The sequence below is a fragment of the Bison bison genome, unplaced genomic scaffold (assembly GCF_000754665.1).
Source record: "Bison bison bison isolate TAMUID 2011002044 unplaced genomic scaffold, Bison_UMD1.0 scf7180017864341, whole genome shotgun sequence".
Classification (NCBI taxonomy): domain Eukaryota; kingdom Metazoa; phylum Chordata; class Mammalia; order Artiodactyla; family Bovidae; genus Bison; species Bison bison.
In genome coordinates, this window is record NW_011494913.1 from 5,611,391 (window position 1) to 5,622,972 (window position 11,582).

The window sequence follows — 11,582 nt, forward strand, 5'->3', positions numbered from 1 at the left end:
GTCCATGGGGTCGCTAAGAGTCGGACACGACTGAGCGACTTCACTTTCACTTTTCACTTTGATGCATTGGAGAAGGAAATGGCAACCCACTCCAGTGTTCTTGCCTGGAGAATCCCAGGGACGGGGAAGGCTGGTGGGCTGCTGTCTATGGGGTCGCACAGAGTCGGACACAACTGAAGCAACTTAGCAGCAGCAAGTAGCCCCTGAGGTGACCCCAGCCTTCTTCCATGGGTCACATCCATCAGATTGGTGCCATGTTAGGATCCATGGAGCACAGATGGGAATCTGCAGCTGAACTTGTAATTATTGTGACCAGGCCAAGTGACCACTTTGAAACATGATGCTCAACCTCATTGACTCAATGAGTGAGTGGCAGACAGTCCTGAGGGTGGAGCTTTACCACCAGATGAGGGGAGAGTCAGGCTTCAGAGAGCCAACTCTGCACTTCTCAGGCTGATTGCAGAGGACAGCAGGCATGTGTGTGCATGCCAGCTCTCACGCCAGGCTGGCCTGGCAGCTGTAATGGAAACCACACCACAGCCAGCAGCAGCAGGCCAGGGATCCCAGTGTGCCTGGGAGGCATCCCTAGTCCCCCAGGAACATGTCTGTGCGAAGCAAGGCCTCTGGCCAGGTCAGGACACGTAACTATCCATCAGCCAAGCCACTATCCTCCTAGGCCAACCTGAGAGCCAGGACTGAGGCCCCGAGTCACCAGCTGCTGGGCAGCCAGACTGGATATGAACGTGGATCCTTTGGACTTGAAAAGTCAAACCTTTTAAACTATGACCTGACTTCCCCGCCTTCTCCCAGCACACGTGTTTCTGAGGTTCCCTTAGTGTGATGATCAAATTTGAGCATGCATGAAATTCTCTGGACAGCTTGTGAACACCCAGGTTTGGGGGCCCCACTCCCAGAGTTTCTGATTCAGTAGACCTAGGAGGGGCCCAAGAATGTGCTTTTCTGACAAGTTCCCAGATGATTCTTGAGCCACTGGTTGGGATACCACACACGGCAGACCAGCAGCCGCTTCCGATTGCAAGACAACATGGGGGGCAGAGAGCACGAGGGAGCTGCTGGGTCTCTGTCTGAGTGTGATAAAAAGGACTACTGACTCTCCCCCTCTGGATTTCAACCCTGGAAAGGAATGGTTCTGAGAAGCCAGCCACACACCCGTGAATACACACGTGCGCACACACAGACTCACACACACACACCCGACAAATGCTGCAGTCACTGGATCACTCTGAATCTCTGTTCTCGCATCTGGGGCCCAACAGGAAAAGGGAGCGTGGAGTATCTCCCGAGTGACTGGATCAAGGGCCGCTCTCATAACCTGCACTTTCACCCCCTGTCCCTAGGCCTTGTACGGACACACGCAGGCTGTCACGTGCCTGGCAGCATCAGTCACCTTCAGCCTCCTGGTGAGTGGCTCGCAAGACCGCACGTGCATCCTGTGGGACCTGGATCACCTCACCCACGTAGCCCGCCTGCCCGCCCACAGGGACGGCGTATCTGCTGTTGCCATCAGCGACGTCTCGGTGAGCCTCCTCTTTCTCAATGTCTGTATCCTCAACATGTCTATGATTCTTCATGGTGACATGGTGGACAGTCCCCTGAGAAAACCCGGGGGCAAAGACCACCCCAGAGTGTATAGAGGCCCCAGATATGTGGGATATTCTCTACACAGGCAGAGTGGTGCCATCAACAATCTCAATTTTGGTCTTGATTTTATGTTTTGCTTCTTTATTTTTTTCCCTCAAGGAGGTGGGCTGGTGGGAGGTGTCTGTTCTGACATGAGCATCGGGGAGCTGGGGAAGGAAGTTGGCTTTGGTGAGGGGTCTTCTGGGTTTGATTGACTGATCCAGCCAGTTGACTGCGAATCAGCGTGAGCTTGGCGAGCACCTCTGGTCTCCAAGTCAGGAAACACGTCTGCTTGTCCCTGCACGCTGGCTACCAAAGACAGGCCTGTCAGGAAGCCTGCCACGTGTGTGTGTGTGTGTGTGTGTGTGAGAATATGTGTAGACAGTACATGCATATACACTGTGTATAACGTATATACGTGTGTGTATACCAGTGTGGAGCTTCTACGCTGAAAGCCTCATCATAGGGTGTGGGGTTTTCTGAGGCTCTGCATCTGCTGATAGGAAAGCTGAGGGGCCTGGAGCACGGGTAGGCTGAGCAGTTGTATCACAGGAGGAGAAAGAGGTCATGGAGGAGACTTCTGCTGCTAACTGCGGCTGAAAGTAATGCTCCAAGTGGGCTTCAATCCAGGAAGAACATTAGATGGGGAAAAAGAGGATGGATGGATGGATGGGTGGGCACCTGGAGGGATGAATGTGTGGACAGATGGAGGGTGGGTGGGTAGACGGATGGATGTTGCTGAAGGGATGAATGGGTGGATGTAACAGGGAAAGCACCAAGTTCTGGTATGGAAGAAAATAAATTCATAAGGAATGATGTCCCCGGCCCTTAGAGAAGACCGACATCAGGACAACAGCTTGTTTGACTCACCTTGTCCTGGAGCTGACTGAGTTCCAAAGTGCTGGCTGGGTGCTGAGCAGAGATGTATCAGACATGGGCCTCAGGCAGACTCCACCAAACAGTTCCGGAAGGGACATGATGGCGCTCAGCCCCGGGCACTGCAGAGGGCATGGAGCTCCCGACATCCCTCCTGTGGTCAGGGCAAGGTTCAAGGCAGAGCCCCAGATGGCTCTTGGCGTCCTTGGTGGGTCCTTGGTGACAGTGACCACAACTCTACTGGACACAAAATAGACAAGGAGTTAAGGCATGAACACTCAGACGTAAGCATTTCAGGAGATGCAGTGAGGAAATTTCTCCTCCGAAATTCCCTCCGAGGAGACCTTGCCCTACGTTATGAATACATGCAGTCATTCAAGCCCCTGTTCCCTGCCCCCACCAGGGGTCGTCCAAAGCTGCTTCACAGGAGTGGGGCCGGCCAGCCAGGTGTAGACCCCGTGTCCGGGCGTGGGATGATACCCTGGCTGGGTCTTTTATGCCAGTCAGTAGGCTGCCGGGGAGAGTGCTGTGGGAGGAGTCCAAAGGGTGAGCCAGTCAGTTTGTGCTGGCGAAAGCAGTACCCAATGCCGGATTTCAGTATGAGAAGAACCAGGAATGTGCCGCTGTGTGGAAGCACAGCAGGCCTGAGTCACCGGGCAGAAGTGGATGTCTTAGGACGCCTGGGAGTGCCTTGGTTAGTCTTCAGAAGACGGCCGGTGGAGGGTGCTTGGGTGTGCAAACTGAGTGACTGGACAGGTGGACAGGCAGTGATCCCAGCCTGAAGTGAAGCCCCGTCTCACTGCTGCAGGGCACCATCGTCTCCTGTGCGGGAGCCCACTTGTCCCTGTGGGATGTCAACGGACAGCCACTGGCCAGCATTACCACGGCCTGGGGCCCAGAAGGAGCCATTACCTGCTGCTACGTGGTGGAGGGGCCAGCGTGGGACACAAGCCATGTCATCATCACTGGGAGTCGGGATGGCATGGTCCGGGTAGGTGTGCCTTGGGTGGAATAGGGCATGCTACAAGAAATGTGTTCATCTCCATTCTGTCCACTTCTTCTAAGGGTCAAATCTGCAGACTGCATTTAAACATTCCAGACCAGGTCCCTGCAGCATGTGAGGGCAAAGGCAAGGGTTTTTTTAATATTAATATAATACATAAAATTTTATATAACATACACTTCAACAATTAAAAAATACTTACTGTCATGTTATAAAAGCTGAATGGTCAAATGCATCAGAAGATAATTCATCACTGACAAGGGACATATGGGCCATCCTTTCATCCATTCACCCACTGGTCTATCCATCCGTCCATTAATCCATCCACCCATCTCCAGCTGCTTAGCTCTCTCTCTACTGCTATCCATCCACTATTCCTTTCATCCATCCATTCTTTCATTATTGCATTCATCCTTCCATCTACTCATCTGTCCACTTATTTGTCCCTCCAGCTATCCACCCACCTAACATCCACTGAACTCTGGCTCTGTCCCAAGCACCTCATACATAAGGGATCCAGAGATTAATGATAAGCGAGTCCTTGTCCTCAAGATGTCATATGCTAGAAAACAAAGACAAACAGGAAGTGTCCATATGTGTCTCATGCTAAGAGTGGGATAATCAAAGAGCGCCATGCATGCTGTGAGGAAGGCCTTGGGGAGAGAAACCATCAGGAAACCAAGAAGACAGTAAAGGAGAATCATTGGGGTGGGAGGGATAGTGTGGGAGGAGCAAAACGCAGGTGACGTTTCTGAGACTGACAGCGAGGAGGGAGGAATAAATAAGATGAGGAATGATTAAGAGCTTTACTCAAGAAACTGCCATCTGAATTCCACAATTTTTGAAAGGAAGTGCCAGTTGCATGCCTCAAGGTATTCAAGAAAATGCTCTTTGAATTCTATACGCATTTGTGAAAGCTCACCGTGGGCCAGCCAGCGGGGCTGAAATGCAGCCCTATCCTCCAGGAGCCTCCATTCCCAAAGTCTGAGAATCATCAGAGAGTGATGCTTCAGGAAGCAGAATGAATACCAGGGTGGGGGGCCAAGTGGAGAGTGGATTTATTTCCAGAAGAGAAGGTGGCGTTTCAGCCGAGCCCTGAGGGTGAGAAGTCAGGGCGTACAGAGAAGGCCATGCAGGCTAAGGGGTCAGGGTGCGTGGACGGCAGAGACGACACCGAGGAGAGCCTGCTGGGAAGTCCCCTTGCAGGGCCTCGTCTGTGGGCTGGAGGAGCACAGGGTCTCTGCCGAGGGAAGGGCGTCCTGGGCTGGCTAAAACACAAGGAGATCACGAGGGTCAGGGCAGGGTGGGCCGCGGTCTGCCCTGTGGGTCAGTCAGAGGAGCCCGGCTGGCTGGGGGCAGCTGCACCTCCTTCGTGGGCCCCCAGAGCGGGAGCGCGAGTCTTCAGGCGCTCCGCTCTTGTCCACTCAGCGCGCTAACTGAGCTCCCGGGGCGGCCCAGCGCTGGGCTAGACCCGGTGCTGCGCTCACAGCAGCCTGCACAGGAGGCTGCTCATTGTCCTGTGGGGAAAGAAAGTCCAGGCTCAGCAAGTGAGATGCCGTGTGTGGTCAGCCTCAGGGCGCTCGCCACAGATCTGGCACCATACGGAGAGGACGGGAAGTCGTGCTGCTGGGTGTAAGGGAGGCCTCTGGGAATGGTGGCAGGGAAAGCGGGCACTAGCTAAGTAAAATGACAATGAGCTGACTGCTGAGTCTCGTCCCTGCAGGTAAGAGGTCGGGGAAGGTGCCCTGCGACCCAGGGGTGGGGAGGGAACTCATCCCGTCTACGGCAGCCAAACTTGCCTGCAGGCAAACTGAAGCCTAAGCAGGCTTTTATGCTGAGAATATGTTAACATCAGAAGTGAAATGGGGCCATGCCCCCTCCTGTCAGGGTCCCCCAGGTGTGGAGGAAAGGACGGCCCCGAGCCTGCGGACAGGTTCATTGCCCCAGCCCACGACATGTTCTCTGTTCTGGGCAGATCTGGAAGACTGAAGATGTGAAGATGTCCGTTCCCGGGCAGGCAGCGCCAGAGGAGCCATGGGCTCCATCATCTCCAAGCCCCAGAGGTAACTGCTATGCTCCTGGTTCCCGGGGGCACCCTTGCCTCGCTCAGCCCTCCCTCCCCTCTTCTCTCCTCTGCCGAGAGCTGCAGCTCCAGCCAGGCCTACAGAGACCAGGGAAGACAGTGAGTTTCTTGGGTTGTTGACAGATCTCAGGTCAGGAGCACAGTTTTCTGTGAGCTGGTGGTGGAGCATGAATCCATGTTGAGAAGCCCCACTGAGGCCCAGCCTCACCCTTCAGGGACCAGCTGGCTCTGGGATGCTCCTCGGGCCTCTGAACACTGCTGGTGGTGGTTGTCGGGGCTGCCGAGCTCCAGAAGGGGCCACACCCAGCCGAGCTTGGTTTGATGCTATCCATCTTCCTGGGTGACTCTTAAATGCTAAACTCCCCAGCCCAGGAACTGGGTCCATCCAACTGGCCACTGACCTGGACTGCCAGGCTGCAGACAGAAGCAGGGATGGCTTTGCTGCATCCCGGGGCGAGGAAGTGGCTCCATCGGCCTCAGTCTGCCCTGTTGTCCCTGACTCAGCAGCCCCTACTCTCCACGGCAAGTTCCTCAAAGTAGGTCTGAGGGTGGTTTGCATCAGCATGGCCCAGGAGGCTCATGGAACATTTAGATGTGGGTCCTAACCTCAAGGAAAAGATTGGAGAAGGATAGAGTTCCCATATCTAACAAGCCCCCGGGTGACTGCCGGTATCAGCAGAGTAAAAGAGCCGCCGCTCTGCAGCAGAGCCCTCTTTGGGGTGTAGCATTTGGGCCTGGAGTAAGATAATCTGACCTCACTTCTGTCACCATGGCCTCTGGCATCAGCACCCCCAGGGCCACCTTCACAGAGCTGGGAGGGACAGAGCTGACTGGGAGCAGTTTCCACCATTCACCCCTCCGTGTGTTCTCTTATTTCTCACGGCAACCCCATGAAGACGATACTACGATGATGCCTGGGTGAGAAGGGGCCTGAGGCACGGAGCAGTTCAGCAACTGGCCTAAAGTGGCCCGAAGCCATTACCACCATAGCTCTCATTTCTGCCCCAGAGTAGATACGCCCACTCCCAGAGCAAGCTCCTTGGCCAGGGCCAGACCATCCCTCCAGGATGAACGCAGACAAACCTCACTCCTGGGAGTCCTGCATGGCCTCTCTCTTGTCATCATGGGTTCTTCTGGTTCTTTCTGCATCCCGGGACCCATGATCATCCACTAGAGAGAACTTTCCGGATTGTGGAGACTTGTCTTCTGCAGGGAATAGCCATTTTTAGTTCATTTCTAAAATGTGCTCCATACCTCCTCGATTCATTTAGTCACGGATTCGTGGATTCTTCGTCCACACAAGCAGACACGGGCATTGGCTGAGCCCCTGCTAGGTCCTGGAATCTACATGGGAATCCCTTCCTTCAACATAATGCCATCAGACGATGCCCTTGTCAGGAACATAGACTGACCCAGAATGGTGACCTCACAAGACTCTACAGCCCCTGGGATTCAGTTCACTGGTCCTAAGGTCTCTAGGGTCCTTTGGGACCACAATGAATCAGCCCATCACAGTGTAAAAAGAGTCCTGTGCATTCTTAGGAGCTCACAGTTCTTTGGAGGACAGAGGCCAAACTCTCTCCCCAGCCCCCACCCATTTGGAGGAGAGCTAGAACAGAGTTCTTACTCTCCCCCTGCTCATGACGTGTTCTGTGGCATACCAGCGTGAGAGCACGCCACCTTAGTCTCGGGCTCAGCTGACCACTTCTGAAGCTACTGAGCTCTGATAAGCTAAAGGCATTAGCTCAGCCCATGGTTGGTAAGTGGGTGTCTGAGCCAGAGTGTTAGCTGCGTGGGTAGGTAATGGATGAAGGGACAGATGAACGAAGGGCATCTCAGAGCCGTTCCACTGGTTCTGGAAGTGCCAATGGATTTGCGGTTTCCACTCAGGATCGAGAAGGTTGTGCTCATTGGGAAGGGGGTCTAGTGAGATGAGAAGCAAGATGAAAATCAGGAAACAAAGTTCTAAACCCAGCTCTGTCTCCTGCAACCTCTCCGGTCCTCAGTTTCCCTCTCTGTCAATAGAGGTACTTCCTGTGCATCCTAACTTGTAGGAAGCAGATGACAGAAAACTAATCCCATAGACAAAGATCTCCTCAACAAAATGCAGGCCATGATTATCATTTTCTCGGATTACTAGGAGACTTCTCCCCTAACACACCGGCCGATGGCACGAGGGGACTTACCTGATGGTGTCGGGCGGACGGGAGCCTCAGGCCCATGTCCATCTGCTGTCTGTCCTGACCAGCCTGAGGTCACCACTGCCAAGAAGAATTGATTGCTCTGCTTGTGGTCACAGTTCAAAGGAGGCTTCAGATGAAATAACCCAAGGGCACAGACATATTCGTGAAAGTCAGGCCAGGCCACTGCTTAGAGTCAGCAAATCCACCTGCAGGCTTGTGGACCTGCGCAACTGCGGGGCTCGCTGTGCTCCGAATACTACCTAGAACCGTTTTGCTGGAAGGGGACTAGTCCTCGGCTGACACACAGATACGTGCTCGTGTCTCTTGGTGTGTCTGTTACTGCATTCCTTGAATACCGTGAGAGGCAAGAAAGGAGTTCTCTGAGGGTACTGAGGATATGGGGGTTGCTGCATTTGTGCGCAGATGCCATCTAATTTCTGCCTGGAATTCATTTGTCATTTGCAGCCAAGACCAACCCAGTTGAGTTCAGTTTATTTTAGGAATCACTCAGTAGATTTGGTCTCAGTCCGGTACACAAAAAGTCCGTGGGAAAAGCTTGGTTTGGGAACTCATGCACAAACACGACACACGCATGCATTTTCTGGAGCACAGAGCCGTGTGCCAGCGGGTCAGCCGGGACAGCGCGTCACTACCGCCCTGACGGCACCCAAGCGACCTCACGGTGGCGGACCCAGCTGAGGTCGCTCCACCTCATCCTCCACGAAGGAACTACCGTCTGTCCCCAAATACAGTCATTAAAATGAGTGAAATAGCAATCATTGAGCTCTATTTTTTGAAAACAAACATTCTCAGCATTTAATTATTGGTCATGGCTTGAGCGGATTTAGGTAAGTTGATAATGCCGACTTTATGTAATTTATTTTTACTAGGCAATTACAGGCTGCGTTACATCCTGGCAGCAAGGTATTGTGGAGTATCTTATTAAGCATAAAGCCAGTAAACACTGATGAACAATTTTGCTGAACTAGGCATGCAATTTAGAAAGCAATAATACACAAATCCAATTTGGTACACAACGGATACCGCAGCACGTCAGCACATGTAACTATCACAGCCTGCAAATTAAATTGGGACGGCCCTTTTTGCAACAGCACAGGCCAAGATTAAATATATTTTCCCCTCAATTTAACAAGTTGCTGACCGCAAATATAAATATATGTGTGTGTGTTTGCGGCCCTGCGTGTGAATGTATACACGCGTGTGTGTGAAACCGCTCGGGTTTTCTAACTGTCCTCTTGCACGTTCCTCATAGTTCACCGGTGGGAGAAGAATCTTGCCCTTTGCAGAGAGCTGGACGTCAGCGTGGCTTTGACAGGGAAACCCAGCAAGGCCAACTCTGCAGTGACAGCTCTGGCTGTGTCCAGGTAACCAGCTGGCTGCGCCCAGCCTCCAGCAGAGGGCGCTGTGCCGCCCCTAGGAAGCCCTGGCTGTTCCCCTCCGGACTCTGGGCCCTGGGAGGCGGCCTCACTCCAGGGACCCAGGAACCCAGGGGGCCCGAGCATGTACAGTAGCAAGATGGCCATGCAGGGCCCAGGAAATGGTTCTTAACACACATATTCTTGCTGCCTCTTTGTCCCTGTCACTCTCTTGAATATCTACGAATTCATAAAGAAATCCAGAAGGTAAAAGTATATTGACTTGTAATTTTATCCTAAAGAGGGACTTTTTCCCTGAGGTCCCTTGATGATTGTAACGTTTGGTATGGTGGTTATCCTACATTACAAAAATGCCTTTCAAGGGCTCGAAGCCAACGTGGAATGGATGGGTGTCAGATACTACCCTTGGCAGCATTGTTTTATTCTTTACAATTACTCGATGGTAGAACTTAGAATCATTAGTCTGTCCTACACACTAGGCGAGTTAGTCTCAGGGGACCAGATCTTCAGGAGCCCTGTCCTTCTCCCCTCCTGCCCTGGAGTGGGGCACCTGAGTTCTGCTGTGGTGGGAAGGCCAGACTGAGGTGGGCTGGCTTAGGGTGGGGCGTATGGGAAGGGACAGAAGGCCCTGAGCCCTCATTCTTTGCTGAAGAACTTGCCCTTCCTTCTGCCTCCCAGCCTGGCTGCATAGCTCAAAGGATAGGAGATCCACCCAAAGACGCTGGAGGGAAAATGTCAGGGTCTTGCCCTGCTCCCCAGAGCCCCAGCGCCTGGGTGCATCCCCTCAGTGCTTCCAAAGCCATAACCCTCCTAGGTCAGAGCTCGCCCTGGGTCATAAGACTCTCCCCTGCTTCAGGTGGAGGCCAGGAGCAGGCTCTCCTGGGGTCCTGGCCTGAACCCCCTCCCCCATGTTGTAATGTCCTGCATGCAGTCTGGGATAAGCAGGGTGCACAGGTCTGCTTTAATACTCCTCTTTATTTTTTCTTTTCCCAAGAAACCAGACCAAACTCCTGGTCGGCGATGAGAAGGGAAGAATATTCTGCTGGTCCGCAGAGGGGTAGGAGACAGGAGCCGGTGGAGGCTCTGGCACAGCAGCCATGTGCCCCAACAGGCAGCAGTACCAAGTGGAGGGCTCAGACGCAGTGCCTGGGATGCAAAAGAAACTCCCAAGGCCTCCCTTCCAACGGGGTCCCAAAGAGGAGGCCACAGGCCGCTGAAGCTCCATACCCTGAACTTTGGCCTTGGATTACACAGGATACACATCAATAAAGCAGATACACGTGTGCATCAGGACCCGTAAGCAGCATGCTGGAAACTGGCTCAAGGGTGCCAACCAGCACTCGCAATTACACATGACTCACCTTTCAAAGGGCTTCTTGCACTGAAAAAACATTGGGTGGCTTACTGGAAACTAATGGGGAATATGGTATTGTTATTTTATTAAAACAACTATTTTCCAGATACAAGAGGGCTCTTGAATTTAAAACTGCCAGCCTTTCGCACCGAGGTGTTTGTGGCTCCACACTTAGAAAGGCAGAACGGCCTCAGGGACGCACAGCCCACTTCTGGAGTGCTTTTCAGCCCTCCATTTCCCTCAGTGGGATCTGCTCCTCTTGTGCTCTCGCTCTGTGTGCAGGGGACCTTGGGAGCAAGAGAGCACATTCAGGAGGCCCGCTTCCAGGACTGGGCTCAGAACACAGACACGGTGGCTGCCCAGCGCAGGTGTAAGCAAGTCAGCTGTGAGGACGCACCCTGCCTGGGGTGCTGCCCCTCCTCCGCACGCCACAGCAGGCAGTGGGTCCGGCTGGGCTCGGGCGTAGCAGGCTTTTCTGGGGACCTGTCTTTACAAGGTCAAGGGCCCCAGTTCACATACTGGTTTAAGCTGCAGCTTATCCTGGGAGAATCTGGACTGCCGTGTGCCTTTTTTCTCCATCTGAAAATACATGGCAGAGGGCAAGCAGTGAGCCCCTCTGAGAAACTCCAGCACCTTAAGATTCCGGCATCAGATCATGAAGGCAGCGCCCTCATTCTCACATCTCCCCACCTCCGGCTTTCCAGAAGCTTTGAAAGGGAATTCACCTGCCTCTTCAATGAAATCCAGCTACGGTGAGCACCCAGGGATTTGGGGTGGCATCGCTCCTCAGCTTTAACTCCCTCCCTGCGATTTCCCTCCTAGAGAATACCAGTCCTTCCCATAATTCTCTAAGCCCTGCAGACACCCTGGTGGGTGGCCCATTCCAATGTAGCTCAGGCCTGGGGCTAACAAAAAAAAGAACTCAGTGTCTCATGGCCCAGGTCATCTGGCCTCCAGGGGGCAGCGAGTCCATGTAAAGATAAATATTAAGAAAGTGATGGTGGTATGAACTGTGTCAAAAATAGTGAGTGAGTGAAGGATGATT

General features: G+C 53.2%; 1 protein-coding gene across 3 annotated transcripts in view; it reads left to right on the forward strand.

Annotated features, from left to right (window-relative positions):
- WDFY4 (WDFY family member 4) overlaps nucleotides 1-10,646 on the forward strand; it is a 252,064-nt gene extending 241,418 nt beyond the window's left edge. For all 3 annotated transcript variants that reach the window (XM_010854420.1, XM_010854422.1, XM_010854421.1), the window contains exons 58-62: nucleotides 1,359-1,538; nucleotides 3,326-3,508; nucleotides 5,496-5,583; nucleotides 9,060-9,171; nucleotides 10,178-10,646. In XM_010854420.1, coding sequence (XP_010852722.1) covers nucleotides 1,359-1,538; nucleotides 3,326-3,508; nucleotides 5,496-5,583; nucleotides 9,060-9,171; nucleotides 10,178-10,244 — 630 coding nt within the window. In that variant the 3' untranslated portion in view covers nucleotides 10,245-10,646. The remainder of the gene's footprint in view (nucleotides 1-1,358; nucleotides 1,539-3,325; nucleotides 3,509-5,495; nucleotides 5,584-9,059; nucleotides 9,172-10,177) is intronic.
- Nucleotides 10,647-11,582: the final 936 nt, after the last annotated feature.